This window comes from Salmo trutta, chromosome 31 (genome assembly GCF_901001165.1).
Source record: "Salmo trutta chromosome 31, fSalTru1.1, whole genome shotgun sequence".
NCBI lineage: Eukaryota > Metazoa > Chordata > Actinopteri > Salmoniformes > Salmonidae > Salmo > Salmo trutta.
In genome coordinates this window covers 7,644,899-7,667,272 of record NC_042987.1, presented here as the reverse complement: position 1 = coordinate 7,667,272, position 22,374 = coordinate 7,644,899, and the positions used below count along the sequence as shown (strand labels likewise).

Below are 22,374 nucleotides of genomic sequence, written 5' to 3'. Positions count from 1 at the left end.
ATTGTACAGGATGCGACACACCCACAGTTGCATCATCACTGCAGTATTTCAGTGTCATCCCACATCTCATTGACGCAAACACTACACTCACTCATCTGCCGAAAGAGAAAAATAAAAACTGATGTACAGTATGCAAATAAGCTTAACATATCTGAATATCAGAGGAGGCTGGGGGGAGGAGCTATAGGAGGACGGGCTCATTGTATTGGCTGGAATGAAATAAATGGAACAGTCAAACAGAATGGAGTCAAACATGTGGTTTCCATGTTTATTACCGTTGCATTTATTCCATTCCAATGAGCCCATCCTCCTATAGCTCCCCCCCCACCAGCCACCTCTGCTGAATATGCACAGAGATGTGTAGACATACTCATATGTATTGACATACATGTACATTGTAAGTCCTAATCATGATTGTAACTATACCTATGGCCTGCCAAAAAGACCAATGTCATACACTGCAGCTGTGGCCCACGTTTGGGTTATTGCTTGTACAGAGTGATTGATACATGTAATTGAAAAGCAAAATAAGATGATCTTGGGAAAATAGATTAAGTGCAGATGTTTACATACTCAGGAAGCTGAAATAGTTTATGACATCAAGTATACAATTTTTTTTTTTTTAAGGCGTATATTTCTGCGTAACCTCTGCTCAAAAGGGTTCTGGTGTTACAGCAATGCAAAACAGTGCCTTCAGAAAGTACCCACACCTTGACTTTTTCCACATTGTTACAAAGCGGGATTCAAATTGATTTGTCATTCTTTGTCAATGATCTACACAAAACACTGATGTCAAAGTGAAAATGCAATTTTTTTTTATTTTTTTTCAGTTGTCGAGTATTCAACCAAGTCAATACATGTTAGTCACCTTTGGCAGCATTTACAGCTGTGAGTCTTTCTGGGTAAGTCTAAGAGCTTTGCAACCTGGATTGTACAGTATTTTCCCATAAAAAAAAAAATCAATAATCACAAGACAGCCATTTAGGTCTTGCCATAGATTTAAGTGGATTCAAGTTAAAACTAGGACACCCAGGAACAGTCAATGTCATCTTGGTAAGCAGCTCCAGTGTAGATTTGGCCTTGTGTTTTAAGTTAGTCCTGCTGAAAGGTGAATTTGTCTCCCAGTGTCTGTTTGAAAGCAGACTGAACCAGGTTTTCCTTTAGGATTTGTACGTGCTTACCTATATGCCGTTTCTTTTTAGCCTAAAAAGGCCCCAAAAACTCTAGTCCTTGCCGACAACAAGCATACCCATAGATACAGCCACCACCATGCTTGAAAACATGGGTGTTACTCAGTGATGTGGTTTCCCCATAACATAACTGTACTCAGCACAAAAAGTACATTTCTTTGCCACTTTTGCAATATTACTTTAGTGCCTTATTGCAAATAGGATGCATGTTTGGAATATTTAATTCTGTAGATGCTTCTTTCCACTCCCATTTATGTTAAGCCATCCTCAGTTAACTCCGATCACCGTTAAATTTTTTTTTAAAAACACCACTGGCCTCATGGTGAAATTCCTCTTTGGTAACTTATTTAGGAAGGGTGCCTTTATCTTTGAAGTGACTGGATGTATTGCTATGCCATCCAAAGTGTAAAATTACTAACTGCACCATGCTCAGGGTTATGTCAGCTTTTATTTTTACCCATCTCCCAACAGGTACCCTTCTTTGCGAACCATAGGAAAACCTCCCTGGTCTTTCTGGTTGAAATTCACTGCTCAACTGAGGGACCTTACAGAAGATTTTTTTTACAATTATGTTAAACAGTATAGCACAGTGAGTCCATGCAACTTATTAAGCACATTCACTCGTGAACTTTAGGCTTGCCATTTAAAAAGAAAAATTTGATTACCTGAGTCAAGACATTTAAGCTTTTCATTTTTAATACATTTTGTAAACATTGAGAAACAATTCCACTGACATTATGGGGTATTTTTTGTAGATCAGTGACAAATCTCAACTTAATCCCTTTTAAATTCAGGCTGTAACAAAATGTGGACAAAGTCCAGGGATGTGAATATTTTCTGAAGGCACTGTAGATAAATGTCAAAACCAAAACTTGGTGCCAACTGTGAATATTGAGTTGAGAGTTCACTGCATGAGTCTATACATCTAAAGCCTCTACCTCTGACCAGGCATATTTTACACCTTAGGTCTGCTCATCCAGGGTAATGAAGCTCCCCAATGCCACACTTGATACTGCAGACTACAACAGCCAGACCACTTTGACGGTCTGATAGGGGAATCCGACAGCATGAGGGGTTGCCCTAAACACACCATTGAAGCAATGTTGATTGAGGTTGTAACTGTGGGCTTGTTTCTGACAGAGGCGAGTGACTAGGGCCAGTTCATACCAGGATCACCTGAGAGGAGAGGTCACTGACAAGGAAAGTGTGTTTGTACACATGTGGTTGTTCAGGCTGCATGCGTGTCCAGGCCACTGCATGTGTGTCTAGTCTGCAGTGCATGGGGGAGTGCTGGGTTGGTTCAGTGCCATGGTTTTACAGAGCCAGCCAGCAAAGTCCACCTCCTCTACCTCAGAGCGCTTGATAAACGTGTGGTTCTGAAACAAAGAGATACATGGCTCAGTACAAAACTACATCCGCGGCATCAGCATGTAAAGTAAAATATCTATCCTGTCCAACTCCCTGGTTATTATAAGTCAAGCAGTTGATAAGAAAGCACAAAATTCACCATCAGCATCTTCACGTCAGCCCGGTCTGTTGGGTTCTTGATGAGACTGAGGAAGCACAAGGAAGTCAGTAGTCATAGATCTAACAAAGCAGTGAGAGGACCACTTTGGAAACAAGTGTTTGACTTTACACTCGTACCCATATACACAGGTTGAAAACATGCTATAAATGACAGCTCAGGCTCTGCACTTCAGTGCTGTAGGGGTTTGGCTGATTGTCTTTATGAACTTGAGCATCGTACGCGACAAGGAGTCGCCCCCACTAATTGGGCAACTCTTGACGTCCGAGTGAGGGAAATGCTGTAAATTAAGACTGTATTTTGAAAGATGAGACGTTGAGGATTACTATATTTGATGTCATGCAAGCCAGCCAACACCCTTAAGTCCAAATGTGCACTTCCCCATTTTTCCTGTATCAAACTCATGTCATATACAGTATCAAGGTTTAGTCACCATCTTTGATATACTGTTGTAAGATGACAGTGTCATACCCCGAGTGGTTCTGAACAGACTGAGCCTGTTAGTCTATTGTAAAGAAAACTCGCTGCGGAACACACGCACGACTCTTATGCGCACCAAAATTACCATTGGTTCCTCTGAATTGCCTTGCGAAAGCCTAAAACTGTATTTTATAACTTAGCTGTGCACACTTGGACACCAGTTAGTCCCCTTTCAAAAAAAAAAAAAAATTCACACATGTTGCACCTACCCCACATTCTTAGTTTTACTGAATTTATCCAGAGTATTTTCAGATTATTATCAGCAAATCTGCCAAAAAGTATAATAAAATGTACAAAATCAAGTGTATTGTTTGGATTCACTCGTCAGGTGAAACGTTGTCCTCAACTTGTATAATAACAGTCAATACTTTCTATTGTTCCCTTTCAATTGCTACCATTCTTATGCATTTCATATTTCTGTAACAAACATTTCAGCCCAGCCCCATCCATTTCGGCCAGTTCCCTCGAGTGTAAAGGGTTTAGCGCCATCCTCTGGGAATTTATTGTACATCTTGTTACCCAAATAAATGCAATTCAATAAATCAAGATTGTATTCTTTAAATCATTCAGACTGCGGGAGACTCACCATCTAGTCACAAAGTCATGGAAATCAGAAGTGAATACGCCATGGGGCAGTTCAGGGGGAGGCTGGAACGAGATAATCAGAATAAAACAAGCCCATCTATACACTATGCCTTGGATATAGAGTCGGTCATATCTTAGCACCAAACGGTCTATTACAATAATTTGTATTATTCTATGCCACGAGGTGGTGGTATCCTCAGCAGTGCTCACCTCGTTGACAATGTAGTCCAGCAGCTCAAAGATGGCCATCTCAGGACCATGGCCTGCAAGACAGTGAAACATTACTAGAGATCAATTGCACAAATATGTTAATTCTAACCATCTGGAGGAGATACTGTGTTCTCACTGCTAGCATGTCTGCCCCCAGGGGATCTGGGTGAGGTGCTGCTGTGCACGTCTCCCTCAGCCCCATCCACGGGCTGTCCGAAGATGATCTCCAGCTCCTTGGCGTCAGGAGGGGGGATGGGGTACCGGCCGATAGACAGCTCCACCAGAGACAGGCCCATGCTCCACACGTCAGACTGAACAGAGTAGTGGGTGCCCTGCAGTCGCTCTGGCTGTTGGTTAGAGACAGATAACTGGATAACGCATAGGCTTACACACACAGACACAGACAGACAGACGTACACACACCGACATGTAGGAGCGTGTTCCCACGAAGGAGTTGGCCATGGAGTCTATGAGCTGTCCGCTCACGCCAAAGTCACACAGCTTGATCTCCCCACAAGAGTTCACCAGGATGTTAGAGGGCTTCACGTCTGAGGGACAGATGGGATGTCAGTGAGTGTGGGCAACTACATACAAGACAGACAAAGGCAGAGCTAACGACGCCAACTACAGTTATAGTAGGTAAATCAAACTGCATAACATAAATCAACGTGTACCTCTGTGCATGATCTGGTGTTCTTCTCGTAGATAGGCTAAACCTCTGAGAACCTGTGAAGATGAGGACAAAACATTTTGGGGTAAGTCTCAACAAAAAGAAAGAAACGGCACTAGAAAGCTGGCCATCTGACTGGCACCATCTTTAAGCTACGTAGCTGGTTTGCTGGTACTCACAGCGATGCTGACTTTCCCTAGGATCTCCTCAGGGATCCTCTTGGCCTCCTTCAGCACCTGGTCCAGGGAGCCCCCATCCTGTAGGGAGAGAGATGAGCCCCTCAACCACCACACGTCAACAGTAGGGCAAGGTCTGAGTCTACCTGCATTACATTTGCAACTTCACCATCTCCCCCTACTCCCACAAAATATTTTCCTTGCTCTTGAAAGGCACTCACCCCCAACTCCATCTCCCCCCCCCATTCTCTCCCCCTCCCTTACCATGTGTTCCATGCAGATGCTGATTTCTTCATCGCTGTAGAAGGCCCCGTAGAAACTAACGATGTAGGGCGAGTTACACTCATGTAGCAACTGAGGGAAGATACCACAGGGGAATAGCCTTATTCTTTAGCTCAAATTTTACTAAATTATTGATACATCTGTAACAGTGACTAAAACATTTAACATTGTGGAATACTACATTTTTGTATTTGAAGTTGAATCACAAAAGCAGCACCTGTAGCTCTCTGATGATCTGGATTCTGATGGCTGGCTTGATCTCCAGATGAATCAGCTGAGGGGGAGGAGGGATGAATACAATACACACAATCACTAGTAGCCAATGCTGGTTTTGAATCAAATGGCCATCTAATTGTTTTATTGTAATGCGTTTCTTCAGTCCCTCCCCGGGCTTGAACCAGTCACCCAACTAGCATCATTACCCATCACTCCACATAAGCCACAGCCCTTGCAGAGCAAGGGAAACTACTACTTCAAAGTCAGAGTGACAATGCTTGAAACACTAACTAGCCAGCCATTTCACTGGTTACACTAGCATGACAGATGTCCAGTCTGAAAAATAACCAACCCCTATACTCTAAATGCATAAGGATCAGACAGGTGTGAGCAATATGATAAGCTACAGGCAATTCCATGGAGACTCATTCACTTTAAAATGTATTCCAAACAAAAGCCATTGATTTCAGTTGAACTAAACCATAGAACATTATGCACAAGGACCATTATAACATGTACTGGAAAAGCTGTACACATGCAAAGTTTGCTAACAGAATTACTGTAATGGCTACTGCCAAAGGTTAAAACTGAGGTAGCTTTTACAGTAATTCTGTTACCAAACTTTGCATCTGTACAGTTCAGTAATTTTTTGTTACAGTAGTCCTTGTGCATAGAGTAAATGTCTGTATGTATCGCATAAATTGTACAAAGTAATCATTGTGCATAGAGTTGTATGGTTTGTTAAACTCTTAAATCAAATGTTTGGCATACATTTTAAAGTGAAAAATCAGTCTCAGGTGCAACTCCACGGTAACGGAATAATGCCATCTAATCCACTGGTTGTCCAAGTGGACGTCCCCTCAATCTGATAACACTCTTACATCTGGAAGGAAGTGGAGGGTGTCACACCTGGTCCCATTCAGACAACTGAACTAGGTGAGTTAGTTATTTTTTTGTGCAGTGAGACCACTCAAAAGAGCCCCAGAAGCAAACAAAAACTGACACCATCTCGAGAGGTGGTCCGAGTTCAGGTCGCTTGAATTCTAGTTCATTTCCCTTTTTTAGGGCAATGTGAACACAAAGCTCCCCAGGTTGGCTTGTCATTATTCCCACAGCACACATTAGACTACTGCAACACCGTTTCCCCTGCCATAACCCCTGGAACCAAAACAGAGCTGTGAAGGCTCGCAAAAAACAAAACGCTGTTTTGGGATATTGATTAGCAAGTCAAGAATGCGCAGAAATGCCAAAATGTGGAGTGTTTTGATTATTTGTTTGCAATATGTGAACTATAGGCTAAGACAGCTTCAAACTGTTTATTCAGTTGAATAGTGTGAGAAGACATGGTGAGAATCACAACAGTGAATTAGCTATTATTTTACCCCATGGTTCAATTTAAAGACAGATCAGTTATTTGAAAGAATACTATATGTGAAGAACACCCTAAGAAAAAAGGTGGTGATGGGGGGGGGGGGTGACTTTATACTGCAACGGAATTCACACCACTCACCTTTCTGGCCATGACTAGGCCTGAGGGTTTGTGGCACACCTTGTTGACCACGCCTCCATTGCCAGCGCCCAGCTCACAGATGTGGTGGAAGTCATCGTCTTTCAGCTCGTGCACTTTGGCTTTCTGGGTAAGGAAAGCCTCCAAGCGCTTCTTCTGCTGCTCATCTAGATCCAACTCTTCCAGCTTCTTCTGTAGGGCCTCCAGGTTAGCGCTGAGGGAGGGATGGAGGATGAATTAGCTCACGGATAAGACTTTGAAAGTAGAGGGGGACTTGAAGTGCATCTGTTGAACAGTAGCCAGCTGGCTAAGCAATTACACTTAGAGGCAACAGTGATGGTTGTAGAGGTGGACAATCCTCCCTCACCACCAGTGGGAGTGATGTTTAGGTGCACTGGTCTTTTGGGGGCCATGTTTTGGAGAATAATTTGATCGCCAAATAAAGCTTCTCCTAAACAGTGTAAAGCTTATTGATCCCAAATTGCTGTCTACAGAAGCATGACTTAATGCAGCTGGCAGATCAAACAATCCAAAAGCCATCTGACTGCCTAGCTATCAAACTAGCCTGTGCATCTATCAAATCAAAACAAGTGACAAGGTGGTTAGCTAGCTAAGCTGTCTGTCATCTGGTCTAACTCAAGCTAATTTGTTAAGATTGCTGGATAAATTAGCATACAGGCACTAGCTAGCAAGCTAACACTACGGTAACAAAGCAATAACTAGTAAGACATGTAACGTTAGCCAACTATGTTGTAAATAATTGTCCAGATTGGGGTTTTAAAAATTTTTTTTTTAAAAAGTCAACAACCAGCACAAGCTCAAATGTATATGGACCACAGGCAAATTTCATACCAAATGCTTTAGCTATTCAAGTTAACTAGCCAACAACTCCCACTGTGGTCCTCGCCAAAACAGTCTAGGCCTAGAAAGTCCAGAAGGTGAGGACTGTAGGAACCAATAAATTACGTTCCTGCCGGGTGCTCTGTACACCGGATGGAGGGGCGGCTAAATTTGGCCAGGGTTGCCAGGTCCTAATCAAACTACACAATTGCCACTTAACCTGCTCAAAGGTTAAAAAAAGCAGCAGTTGCTACATTTATACAATAAACACTTTCTACTTAACTTTATCGCGCCAATTAAGGCTTATGTAATGATAGAAAAATTCAGTTCAAAACACTTCTAGCAAACTATGACAAACGAATTTGAATATGTTGCAAGAGAAAATAACCCCTTGTGCCTTAAGGGAGAATTATGGTATTTCGCCAATATACTGTACCAGGGCTAAGGGCTGCCCTTAAGTATGATGTAACAGAGTACCTGGATACAGCTGTTAGCCATGGTTTATCGGCCATATACCATGGGGTGCCTTATTGCTGTTCAGTGGCGACCGGTCATTCAGGGCAGGTGAGGCAGTGTCACTCAAAGGTACAAATATATCAATGACTTAATAAAGCCTCCATACAAACATGGTCTCTGCTTTCTTGAGGAAGGCAGCTCCAAAATGCATGAGTTTCAGCCTAGCTCAATGCTTTGTGGTGGGGCAGCCAGAGAAACAGAGTAGGGGTTGGTAATGTTCTCTAGTTGCACCGTGATTGTCTCAGTTCACACTCACGGGGACACTACATCACTGCCAAATCTAAGAGTAGAGCTCGAAAATTCAAGCCCCTTGGGTGCAGCCATAGAGTTACATTAAAGGTGCCCATCCAAGGCCATTGGCCACAGAGATTTGATGAAATTCTACAGTAGCTTTGATTGATCATGTCAACATCTTACTTTCAAAGTCTTAGCTAGCAGTCAAGAATCAACTCGACAACCTACTAGCAAATATTTTAATCTTAAAGAGAAAATAAATTATAGATAACATATTGGTGCTAATCGGCCATAAAATTACACAATTTGGAAATTGCATATTTATAAGATTTCAAAAGGAATCAGTGGCTAACTGCAAGCATTGCAAAGCAATCACTAGCTTGCTATTCAGTTGAGTGTGTGGTCCCAAATCTCAGTTTAAGGTTATTTTCCAAGATTAAAATTATAAACATTAGCCATGCTATCAATCCAGCATGATTTCTGCTGTGGTCAAATCTGTTACCTCAGAGCTGGGAAATCTGACTTCAGTGAGTTCAAGACAACTGGGAAACCAAGAAAAAGACAAGCGCAGACTGGGAAAATATGTTTTGAACGGTCATCAAATTCAGAATTCTAAGTAATGAGCACGCCTCTTTCTAGAGCTACAACCTGAAGATCGCTGAAGTCATGGTTTGACCTTCTGTGTCCCCCTCCCAGTTGTCCTGAAAGCACCATAAATCCAGACAAAGCCAGACTTCAATGACAAAGTTTGCCGACGAAGGACCACCGCACAAGGTGAGTCCAAAAATGTATTGTATGCTGCATAAATGTAATATGCCAGGGAGGTATGTAGACTGTAGCTAAGAAAGTATTACTTAGTGTTAGTAGCCCATGTGCCTCACCCTAATAATTATTTTCCAGTCCTGTTCTGACTTGGTGCACATGTAGCCTATAATCCATTTGAGAGAAACAGTCATTGACCATTGTAAGCGCTTTCATTGTCTGCTTATATGCCACCTTTATTTATCCTATGGTTCTGACTTGGTGTACAGGGAGAACACTAATGGCCCATATTCCAAATTCTGTCGCTGTGCATTTCAAGTGCTTAACAGTTAACTATGTCCGTCCTAGAGCGCTCATTAAGTTCTTAATCAAAATTATGGATTGCCTCATCCGCTTGTCGTCCCCTTATGCCATAGTTGTTCATCTCAATTGTTAGGAGAAAACACATATCTAAGCAAGTCTGCCAAATCAGCTATGTTCTATTTTTTTTTAAAGGCAGTAAATGAGGCTGAATGAACTGTTGTTTCGCTGCCAGACAAGGCTCTGCTAATAGCCAGGTGTTGCAGTTGTAAGGTGTTGGGACTGCTGTTGGTACAGCTTTATGTTGGCCCTAACAGTTTGTGGAGACCGTTAGTGCAATTCATGTATTGTGTAGTGACTTTGCTGGCATGCACCCCCCCCACATTTGGGGTTTGCCCAACAAAGATTTACATGCTGAAATTGCCACTTGCTATTAAACTGGTTACCAACATATTTAGAACAGTAAAACAAAAAAAAAATTAGACCAGGGGTACAAGGTCTGGTACCACAGCTTTCAGCATTCAGGGCTGGAACTCGGTTTATATTTAAGCAATAAAGGCACGGGGGTATTGGCCATAGACACCCAAGGTGCCTTATTGCTATTATAAAGTGGTTACCAACGTAATTAGAGCAGTAAAAATAAATGTCATACCGTCTGATATACCACAGCTGTCAGGGCTTGAACTACCCAGTATAGAATTGAGTGTAAATCCCCTTTGCTCATGTGTATAACTAGCCTATAGATGGAGTGAGTAATGAAAGTTGGACAGAGGATCATGAAATCTGAGCAGGAAACACTAGAACTTTGAAAAACAAATGTTTGCCTATTTTCTGGCAATTCTGCCCTTGTGCCAGATGTTGACAACAAAGTATAAAAAAAAAGGGTGCAGCCATAGGCCCACCCAGACAATCCTACAAGTGAAGAAGCCAGATGTGGAGGTCCTGTGGTTAGGAGGCTGTTTGGATGTACTGCCAAATTCTCTAAAACGATGTTGAGGCAGCTTATGATTGAGACGAACATTGAATTCTGGCAACAGCTCTGGTGGACATTAAAAGGTGCAGTTGTCACACAACATCAAGTGGCCTTATTGTCCCCAGCACAAGGTGCACCTGTGTAATGATGCCGTTTAATCAGCTTCTTGATATGCCACACCTACCAGGTGGATGGAATATCTTGGCAAAGCAGAAATGCAGGGGGTATAAACACACTTCTGCACTAAATTTGAGAGAAATAAGCTTGGGCTCATGACTACACCGTTTGAGTGTTTGTCAACCGCTCCAGAATTGTAAATCTTATAATAAAAGTTGTAGATTCAACCTTTGATTTGAATTTCCAAGACAGGACTACAAAATGGAAACCCAGCCGTGAGCTTCCCAGTGACGCGAGCCTGCCAGACGAGCTACATGCCTTCTATGCTCGTGTCGAGGCAAGCAACATTGAAGCATGCATGAGAGCACCAGCTGTTCCGGACAACTGTGATAACGGTCTTGCTCACATCTGCTACAGAGTTAACATTCACAAGGCCGCAGGGCCAGACGGATTACCAGGATGTGTACTCTGGCAAGTGTCTTCACTGACATTTTCAACCTCTCCCTGACCGAGTCTATAATACCTACGTTTCAAGCAGACGACCATGTTACCTTTGCTTTCTTGGGCACAGGGACTCTGCCTAAATGACTACTGACCCGTAGCAGTCAAGTCTGTAGCCATGAAGTGCTTTGAAAGGCAATTCATAGCTCACATCAACACCCCAATTCGCATACAGACCCAACAATCTCAATTGCACTCAACACTGCCCTTTCCCACCTGGACAAAAAGAAGACCTACACTTCCATTCAAAAGTTTGGGGTCACTTAGAAAATGTCATTGTTTTTTTAAAGAACCCCCCCCTCCCCACCACATTTGACCATTAAAATATCAAATTGATCAGAAACAGTGTGACTGAATGTAAATGACTACTGGAGCTGGAAACAGATTTTTTTTTTTTAATGGAATATCTACATAGGAGTGATGGTTGCTGATAATGAGCCTGTGTTCTAATGGCACGTTGTGTTAGCTAACCCAAGTTTATCATTTTAAAAAGGCTAATTGATCATTAGAAATCCCTTTTGCAATTATGCTAGCACAGCTGAAAACTGTTCTGATTAAAGAAGCAATAAAACTGGCCTTTAGACTAGTTGAGTATCTGGAGCATGGACATTTATGGGATCAATTACAGGCTCAAAATGGCCAGAAACAAAGAACTTTCTTCTGAAACGCATCAGTCTATTCTTGTTCTGAAAAATGAATGATATTCCATGCAAGAAATTGAAGACCTCATTCAATGCCGTGTACTACTCCCGTCACAGAACAGCACCAACTGGCTCTAGCCAGAGTAGAAAGAGTGCGAGGCCCCGGTGCACAACTGAGCAAGATGACAAGTATATTAGTTTCTAGTTTGAGAAAGACGCCTCACAAGTCCTCAATTGGAAACTTCATTAAGTAGTACCCGCAAAACACCAGTCTCAACAGTGAAGAGGCGACTCTGGGATGCTGGCCTTCTAGGCAGAGTTGAAGAAAGCCACATCTCAGACTGGCCAATAAAAATAAAAGATTAAGCTGGGCAAGACAGACACTGGACAGAGGAAGATTGGGGGGGGGAAAAAGAAAAAAGTTATGGACAGACAAATCAAAGAACATTTGTGAGATGCAGAAAAAAAGGAGTGCTTGACGCCATCTGTCAAGTATGTCGGAGGCAATGTGATGGTCTGGGGGTGCTTTGGTGGTGGTAAAGTGGGAGATTTGAACAGGTAAAAGGGATCTTGGAGGAAGGCTAACGCCATACCCAATAGATGTCGCTTAAATTGGAGCCAATTTCCTCCAACAGGACAACGATCCAAAGCACAGTGCCAAACTATGCAAGAACTATTAAAGGAAGAAGCAGTCAGCTGGTATTTGTCTATAATGGAGTGGCCAGCACAGTCACCGGATCTCAACCCTATTGAGCTACTGTGGGACCAGCTTTGACTGTATGGTACGTATGAAGTGCCCATCAAGCCAATCCAACTTGTGGGAGGTGCTTCAGGAAGCATGGGGTGATCTCTTCAGATTACCTCAACAAATTGACAATGCCAAAGGTCTGCAAGGCTGTAATAGCTGCAAATGGAGGATTCTTTGACAAAAGCAAAGTTGAGACAATTCATATTTATAACCTTGCAAATGTCTTCACTATTTCCTATTCATTATGCAACTCATGTATGTTTATGGAAAACAAGGACATTAAGTGACCAAACTTTTGAACAGTAGTGAGAGAATGCCATTTGATTAAAACTCAGTATTCAACACAAAGCTAAGGACCCTGGGACTAAAGACCTCCCTCTTCAACTGGATCCTGGACTTCCTGATGGGCTGCCCCCAGGTGGTAAGAGTAGGCAAAAACACATCTGCCATGCTGAACCCCTCAGGGGTGCATGCCTAGTCCCCTCCTGTACTACCACTATTGCGTGGCCAAGCACAACTCCAACACCACCATTAAGTTTGCTGATGACAGTGGTAGGCCCGATCGCCAACAACGATGAGACAGCCTATAGGGAGGTCAGAGACCTGGCAGTGTGGTGCCAGGACAACAACCTCTCCCGCAACTAGAGCAAGACAAAGGAGATGATCATGGACTATAGGAAAAGGAGGGCCAAACAGGCCCCCATTAACATTGACGGGGCCGTAGTTGAGAGTTGTGCTTTGGTGTCCACATCACCAACGAACTATGGTCCAAACACACCAAAAGTCGTGAAGAGGGCACGACAACCTCCCCCCCCCCCCCCAACCCTCAGGAGACTGAAAATATTTGGGATGGGTCCTCAGATCCTCAAATTCTACAGCTGCACCATCCTGACCGGTTGCGTCATCACCTGGTATAGCAACTGCTTGGCATCCGACCATAAAGCACTACAGAGGGTAGTCCGTACGGCCCAGTACATCACTGGGGCCAAGCTTCCTGCCATCCAGGACACACAGCAGTATCAAAGGCCCCCCCACAAAAATTGTCATCCAGTCACCCAAGTCAGACTTCTCTGCTACCACACCGCAAGCGGTACCGGAGTGCCATGTCTAGGTCCAGAAGGCTCCGTAACAGCTTCAACTCCCAAGCCATAAGACTTGCTTCATTGTTCAGCAATCACCACCTGGATGAGTTACATTGACAACCCCCCCCCCCGTTTATCTATACAGTCACTACCTACATGTACAAATTACCTCAACTGTACCCCCACACATTGACTGGGTCCCTTGACCCCTGTATATAGCCTCATTATTTTATTGTGTTACTTAAATTATTTTAGACTCCATTTCTTGAACTGCATTGTTAATTAAGAGGTTGTAAGTAAGCATTTTACAGAAATGTCTACACCTGTTAAATCAAATACAATTTGACATCCGCACTGAGCTAAAGGGTAAAGCTGCCACTTAAGGAGCGGGACACTAATCCGGACGCTTAAAAGAAATCCCGCTACGACCACTGAAGAACCATCAAACAGGCAAAGCGCAACTACAGGACTAACAGAATCCTACTGCGCCAGCTCTGACACTCAATGGGTCTGTAGTGAATATCACCAAGGAACTGTTGTGCCCTCTAAACTCGCCCCCCAGGATGCTGACAATTTTGGCCTGGGCTCTGAGCTTCAACATTTCTACAGCCGCACCATTGATACCATCTTGACTGGCTGCATCACTACCTGGTACGGCAACTGCAAGGCACCCGGCAGCAAGACACTACAGAGGGTGGTGAGTACAGCCCTATACATCACTGGAATTGAGCTCCCTGCCATCCAGGACCTCTATACCAGGAAGTGCCAGAGGAAGGCCCCAAAAATTGTTAAGGACTCCAACTACCCAAGCCATAGACTGTTCTCTGCTACCGCATGGCAAGCGGTACCAGTGCAGCAAGTCTGGAACCAACAGGACCCTGAACTGCTTCTACCGCAAGCCATAACACTGCTAAATAGCTACTCGCATTGACCCATTTTAGCACCGACTCTCCACACTAATACAGTACACCCATAAACACACGAGCACACTACCTCCCATCTATCCTGTTGCCTAGTCACTTTACCATACATACATAGTTACCTCAATTACTTTGTATCCCTTCAGTACTCCCGGTATATAGCCATGTTATTTTTAGTCGTTATTCACCATTCATTCCTCGTGTCGCCATTTGATTTTTTTATCTTTATATTTAACTTTGTTAGAAGAGGACCTGTAAGTAAGCATTTCACTGTTAGTCTACACCTGTTTACATGGCACCAAACGGTGGGTTGGAACTCACTTTATATGCACAGAGAGCTACATTTTGTGTGTTTATCTACAAAGCCGTTTTGGTTAAAACACCCTCTAGTCTGGTCTCTTTCACCACCAGTTACCAGACCCAGTCTGCTGGGTGGTTGCTACAAAGTCCAAGACATTCACAGTATTAGGTAAGACTGCCTTCTCTTGTGCACCAGAGGCATGGAATAGTCTACAATCCATGCGTCATCCTAGATATGTTAGTGCCACTGAATGATTTTAAAATATTGATGGGAGACTTAGAGTAAGTGCTTTTTTTAAATTAATAGGCTGGATCAAGATGTTGCTGCCTTCTAGACCAAGTCTCCCTCGAAAAAGACACTCGGTCTCAATGGGCTTTGTGGCAACTAAAAATGTGACATAAGATTTGATTGGAGGTCCAACTAAAATGACAGCGGCTGTGTTCCTCTGCCCAGGTGTTGCTTACCCATGCTTATTTAGTCACATGCACAGGCTTACAAATGTAGTTGGTGTACAGTGCCCTCCATAATTATTCAGACAGTGAAGCATTTCTTTTTGCTATATAATCCAAACTGACTGAGGTTTAAGTGCAGACTCAGCTTTAATTCCTCCATGTCAGGTCAACCGTTCAGGGGAGCAAAAGTATTGGGACAAATTCACAAGTATAAAAAGAAGTTAAATATTTGATCCCATATTCATAGCAGGCAATGACTACATCAAGCTTGCGCCTCTACGCATTTGCTGTTTGTTTTGGTTGCGTTTCAGATTTTATGCCCAATAGAAATCGAATGGTAAGTGTGTCATTTGAGTCACTGTTAATGTAAATAAGAATGTTTCTAAAGACTCCTACAGTAATGTGTATGCTACCATGATTACGGATCATCTTTGAATGGAGAAAGTCAAAACGCACAAATATCATAACCAGTGCCAATTTAAGCATGTAAATCTTGGTGGGGCAAACTCAATTTTTTGATGCATGCTAGCGAAGACAAAACATTAAATTGCACTATAACAGCGACAAGCGGTGCCCACACACTGTTAGGGCCTCTTTCCAGCACAATGGAGTGAGTCCCTACAACCGCTACACCTGGCTACCAGCTGAGTCTTGTCTGGCAGCGAAACTTCATTCAGCCTCGTTTACTTCCTTTAAAAAAAATAAAAAATAAAGACAGCTGATATGGCTGACTTTCTTAGACAAATGTGGTTTCTCCTGACAAATGAGATGAACAAACTATGGCATAAGGGAGCGATGAGCAGATGAGGCATTCCGTAATTTCGATGAGGACATTAATGAGCGAGCGACGACAGACGTAGTCAATATAACTGTTCAGCACTTTTTAAAATGTACAGCGACAGAATGCAGAACATGGGCTGCTCTTAAAGTACTTTCCCTGTACACCAGGTCAGAACCGTGGGATAAATAAGTGAAAGCTCTTACAATATCAGATGACATTTCTCAAAAACAGGTTATAGGCAGCGCCACCAAGTCAGAACAGTGACGTTAAGCAAAATGTAGTGAAAATAGACCAAATTATTAGGGTGAGTGAGGCACATGGACTACTAACAGCTTACACACTTATGTATACTGTAGCTAAGAAAGTATTACCATTTATGTAGTAGCATACAAGAGATTTTTTGGACACACCTTAGCTTGTGCTCACTTAAACATGAAGGTGGCGCGGCAGTCCTTTGTCAAAGTCAAAATCCAGAGAATGCCATGGTGGGAACTCAAAATAAAGACAGCCACGCCATTGAATAGCAGGCTACTGGTTGCTTTGCTTTCAGTTAGCCACTGATTCCTTGCAAACAACTCATTGTTGAATTTGCGATGTCTTAACTTGCTGTAACCTTTGACCAATGAGCACCGATACATTTGCTGTGATTTCTCTTCGTATGACAATTAAAAGGATTTGCCAGTAGATTGTCAATATGATTCATGATGACCGCTACCTAAGACTTTGAAAGTAAGATTGACATGATCAGTTCAATCAAAGCAACTGTAGATAAAAATCACGTTCTGTGGCCAATGACCGAGCCTTCTTAATGTAACTATATAGCAGGACCCAAAGGGCTGACATTTGGGATGTCCCCCCCCGAATCCTTTTTTTTAAGTTAACAAACAAAGGAATAGTCACATGCAAACAAATGTTGGATGTCCATCCTTACTAAGGCTTAAACTTGGCGATGACGTAGTGTCCATGCGTGACAAACACTGAGCCAATCACCGCGCAATGCTCCTATTTTTGCTGGCTCGCTCCACCACCGAAAGCACCAAACTAGGCTGAAACACCTGCATTTTGGAGCTGCCTTAAGAAATATATTTATTGCAAAAAATGCATTACATGAGGGGTCTCTACTGATCATAACCAAGACATGCTAACCGCTCACCATTACAGTAACAGGGGAAGTTATTTGTGCGTCTAACTCACTTTTCTGGGAAATACCACTGAAAATGGCACTTGAGACTGGTTGGGCAAAGGGGCATGTGCTCTGCATAGGTAGAGCCCTATCTGTGAAAGCCTAGTGGAATGAATTGCCATGTGTCCCATCTGTGCTTGGGGATAAAGAACATTTTACCCAAGATAAGCTAGTAGTGTTATTAAAAAGTCTCATTGAAACATTTGGTAAAATTTACAAAAACCTATCATTTCTGTTCTGTGTTAATAAAACCTCCCAGGAAAACTTAAGCAACCAGAGCAAAATGTTATCAGAACCTCCTCGCAACCTATAAATGAATGTTCCCAGAACATTTTCACTTGTTCTCAGAATGTTTAAAAAAAACATTTTAACAGTTAGGAAAGGTATGGCTTCATTGCCACAACCAATGTTCCCACAACTTCCAAGGAAACAAGATGTGCTAGCTGGGTTCTGCCTTTTCAAAATCATATGGCACACGACATTAGCAATATGGCACTAACTTTGACCATAAAAAATGTCTATAGAAGTTGACCTCCACTTACCGGTTCATGACAACCCCTGACAAATATTACAATGACATGTAGATAAATTAGTACCATGGTTCAATGTCTCATTTATGACCTACCATGTGATAATCTGGACTTCACAATCCATGGTGTCCAGAAGCAGAAGACAGGACAGCAGAGAAGAGGCTGATTATCCCAAAAAGTATGTATGCAGGATTGTGTTGTAAACTCCTGAAAACAGAAAGATCAAGTTGATTACAGATGTAGGATCTTAAATTTGAGCCAGTTTGCTATAGCAGGAAAATAATCCTGCAGCAACAGGAAATGTGAATTATTAGTGCCTTCAAAAAGTATTCATAACCCTTATTCCACATTGTGTGCCTTAAGTCAAAATGGAATTAGTAAAACATTTCTACACACACACAATACCCAATAAAGTGACATGATTTGAAATGTATTGAGAATGAAATACAGAAACCTAGTTTACAAAGTATTCACACCAATGAGTCAATACTTTGTATAAGCACCTTGTGGTGATTACAGCTTTGAGTTGTGTCTTAGGTATGTCTATCAGCTTTGCACATCTGGATTTGGGGCATTTCTCCTATTCTTCGCTGCAGATTCTCAATCTCTTAAATTAGATGAGGAGCTGCAGTGAACAGCAATCTTCAAGTCTTTCCACAGATTTACAATGGGATTCAAGTCTGGGCTTTGACTGGGCCACTCAAGAAGAACTTTCACATTCTTGTTCTGAAGCCATTCCAGCATTGCTTTGGCTGTATGCTTGGAGTCATTGTTCTGTTGGAACATAAATCTTCACCCCAGTCTAAGGTAGTTCGCAGTCTGAAACAGGTTATCACAGATTTGCTTGTATTTGGCTTCATTCTTTGTTCCCTCTATCCTTACCAGTCTCCCAGTGCCGGTCTCTGAAAAGCATCCCACCACCACGCTTCAAAGTAGGGATGATGTTAGAAGGGTGATGAGTTGTGCCTGGTTTTCTCCAGACATAGCACTTTGTATTCAGGACAAAAAGTTATTTGTCTCCTACGACAGAACACTTTTCCTTACGCTCGCAGTCTTTAACATGCCTTTTTGCAAACTCCAGGCATGCGGCCATGTGCCTTTTGCTCAGGAATAGCTACCATCTGTCCACTCTCCCATAAATCCCAGACTGGTGATGTGCTGAGAGACATCCTTTTCACAGGTTCACCCATCTCAGCCAAGAAACTTCATAGTTCTGTCTGAGTGGTCATCGGGTTCTTGGTCACATCCCCGACCAAGGTCCTTCTTGTCCGGTTGCTCAGTTTGGGCTGGACGGCAAGCTATAGGCAGAGTCTGGGTAGTTCCACATTTGTTACATTTTCCAGTGATGGGGGACCACTGTGCTGTTGGAAACATTCAACACTCTAGAAATTGTTTTATAGCCTTACCCAGATACATCCCAATTCTATCTCAGACATCTACTTACAGTTCCTCAGACTTCATGGTCTAGTTTCCTCTCTGACATACACTGTCAACTGTGGGACCTTATAAAGACAGGTGTGTTTTGTTCTAAATCATGTCCAAACAATTGAATTGGCTACAGGTGGACTCCAATCAAGTTGTAGCGACATCTCAAGGATAATCAAAAGGAAATGGATGCACCCAAGCTCAATTTGAAGTGTCATAGCAAAGGTTTTTGATTTGAGTCTTACTGGGGTCCGTCTCATAACGAAAAAGACCTTACAGACAAAAAAACTACAATTTACATACATTAACATGAGGTGTGTGTGTGCATCTATCAGTCACATACAAGTCAGTACATACACACAGCAAGTAGGTCACATGGGGTAAAGCTGTTGTGCCATGAACTGTTGCTTTTTATATGTAAATGAAATATTTCTGAATTTAATTTTCAATATATTTGCAAAGATTTCTATAAACATGTTTTCATGTTGGGGTATTGTGTGTAGATGGGTGAGAAACATGTAATACGTTCTGAATTCAGGCTGTAACACAACAAAACATGAAACAAGTCAAGAGGTATGAGTACTTCCTGAAGACACTATGTGGATTATAATTAATGGACATTGTTGTAAGCGTTGATCCATTTTTTGTAAGGGAAAATGAAGTCTAAAATTTCAAAGTGGAAATTACAAACTTCAGAAGCCTTTTTAAACCTCAAATACACTACAAGTTTTACATTTCCTGCATTGCAGTACAGTCCAACAGGGAGATCAAATTAAGATCCTACATATGTATATTCAATCATAATGGCACAGAACATCGTAGATCTGGGTTCATGCATACTATACTGAATAAAAATATAAACACAACCTGCAAAAATGTCAATGTTTTTACTGAGTCACAGTTCATTGAAGGAAATAAGTAATTTGGAATCAATAAATTAGACCATAAATCTATGGATTTCACATGGCAGCCATGGGTGGGCCTTGCAGGCCATAGCCCCCCCCCCCACTTGGCAGTCAGGCCCACCCACTGGAGACCCAGGCCCAGCTAATCAGAATGATTTTCCCCCCACAAAAGGGCTTTATTACAAACATAAATACTCCTCAGCATGATGATCCCGCAGGTAAAGAAGCCGGATGTGGTCCTGGGCTAGTGTGGTTACAAGTGGGCTGCGGTTGTGAGGCAGGTTGCACATACTGACAAATTCTCTAAAACGACATTGGAGGCAGCTTATGGTAGAGAAATTAACATTCAATTCTCTGGCAAAAGCTCTGGTGGACATTCCTGCAGTCAGCATGCCAATTGTACGCTCCCTCAAAACATGAGACATCTGTGGCATTGTGTTGTGTGACAAAACTGCACATTTTAAAGCGGCCTTTCATTGTCCCCAGCACAAGGTGCACCTGTGTAATGATCATGCTGTTTGATCAGCTTCCTGATATGCAAAACCTGTCAGGTGGATGGATTATCTTGGCAAAGGAGAAATGCTCACTAACAGGGGTAGAAACACATTTCTGCAAAATTTGAGAGAAATAAGCTTTTTGTGCGTATGGAACATTTCTGTGATTTTTTTTATTTCAGCTCATGAAACATGGGACCAACACTTTACATGACGCGTTTATATTTGTGTTCAGTGTACATTCATGCTTGCTAATGCATGAAATCATCCATACCTGAAACAAACACACACACAAACCGGCACACACAAACACCCCCCCCCCCCCCCCCCCCCCCCCCCCCCACATCCCACACACTGATGTAGATGACGTAGGGGGAAAGGATGCTTTCTATGCGTGCTTCCATGGAGGCCATGCCCAGGCTCCTGACCACAGTGTACAAGAGCACAGTGGATAAGAGGTAGAGGAAACAGTACGCCCCCAGACACGCCCAGCAACGCCAGTACCTGGGACAGGATGTGCTGATCTGAGGGGACACAGGAGCAGGGCTGGAAACCACACAAGGAAACACAATACAGACCAGTCATTTTACTACAACACAATACACCTATCAGCACACAATATATACTACAACCTGTTATTACAGCTACTTGTAGCAGTTTCCGTCAATAATAGTTCAATTAAGATTAACAGATTCCCTCGAGATTTACAGGTTGGGCTGGGCTTTTGATAGACAGACATTTTCCTCAAAGAGTATAATTAAGCAATAAGGCCCGAGGGGGTGTGGTATATGGCCAATATACCATGGGTAAGGGCTGTTCTTAGGCACGACGCAACACAAACCCCCGAGGTGCCTTATTGCTATTATAAACTGTTTACCAACAGAAGTAGAGCAGTAAAAATAAATGTTTTGTCATACCTGTGGTAGACACAGATCCTCAGGGACCAGCTTGATGACGAGCAGCATGAATGCCACAGAAAAGCAGCAAGGAGAAGAGGATAGTGGGTCGCCGGGAACGTCGATTCAGAACCCAGGAGCTCATGTAGGTCACGATCTTGTTAGTGCCAAGTTAAAGTAGTTGAGGTAGGAGTCGCCGTTCATGTTGGTGGTGTTGAGGGAGAGACTGTAGAAAATCATGGAGTTCACTGCCCTGGGGGAGAGAGGGTCAGAGAGAGAAAGGGAAAAAGGGTGAGGGAGAGAAGAGAGAGGGAAGGAAAGTCATGGGATGGCCATGCAAAATACAGATTGGTGAACTGATGAGCATGTAGATAAGATATGTTTTCAGTTTCAGATGATGGTTAAGGATAGGGTTTGTGTGGTTGAAAATGTGGGGTTAAAAAGCAACATTTCTGTCTTTTCTAGCATTACCAGATAGTGACGACCATGAACCCAGTCGAAGTGGCCCTTACCACAGCATGATGTTGAGGATGGAGATGTTTCTCATGTCAGTGGTGCGGCTGAGGTCTAGGAAACCCCTGTTTCTGCTCTTTACCACTGCTCCTTTGCGAAACACAAAGAGGACACAGGATTCAACACTACACAACGCTAAATAATAGGTTACTGAGATCATAGACATAAATCAAGTGTGTTGCTGTTGGGCTGGAACAAAATACTTCACACTCTGCTAAATAACCCGGTTATTACCATCATTATATATAATAGTACTTTTGTGTGTGCGCATGTGTGTGTGGGGGTTCTGTCCGTCTCTAGGGGAATCTCCTCGCTGGCTGCTGCTAGAGGGCCGGGTAAAGGAGGTGGAGCTTGTCATCCAAAATGCTGCTAAGAAGAACCGACACACACACCTTTTTTCTCCATGAATTTACAGGACT

The 22,374-nt window shown here is 42.8% G+C and overlaps 1 protein-coding gene and 1 long non-coding RNA gene across 3 annotated transcripts; both read right to left on the bottom strand.

Annotated features, from left to right (window-relative positions):
- Positions 1-1,971: 1,971 nt before the first annotated feature.
- On the bottom strand, positions 1,972-19,214 carry LOC115169411 (dual specificity mitogen-activated protein kinase kinase 2). Of its 2 annotated transcripts, none has more exons than XM_029724993.1 (13): positions 19,167-19,214; positions 17,818-17,929; positions 6,845-7,055; positions 5,336-5,392; positions 5,101-5,190; positions 4,840-4,917; positions 4,665-4,716; positions 4,414-4,538; positions 4,127-4,337; positions 3,991-4,043; positions 3,782-3,843; positions 2,698-2,743; positions 1,972-2,566 (listed from the first exon to the last, which is right to left on the bottom strand). In XM_029724993.1, exons 2-13 carry the CDS (start codon positions 17,844-17,846, stop codon positions 2,456-2,458), a joined length of 1,125 nt encoding a protein of 374 aa, XP_029580853.1. In that variant the 5' UTR covers positions 17,847-17,929; positions 19,167-19,214; the 3' UTR covers positions 1,972-2,455. The 2 variants fall into 2 exon arrangements, 1 of the variants encoding a protein (XP_029580853.1); XR_003870863.1 differs by having other exon boundaries at positions 2,525-2,566; positions 4,418-4,538.
- A 1,728-nt stretch (positions 19,215-20,942) lies between these two features.
- LOC115169238 (uncharacterized) lies at positions 20,943-22,025 on the bottom strand. Its single transcript, XR_003870816.1, has 3 exons — positions 21,955-22,025; positions 21,464-21,695; positions 20,943-21,092 (listed from the first exon to the last, which is right to left on the bottom strand). It is a non-coding gene; the product is annotated as an uncharacterized LOC115169238 (long non-coding RNA).
- Between the last annotated feature and the right edge of the window lie 349 nt (positions 22,026-22,374).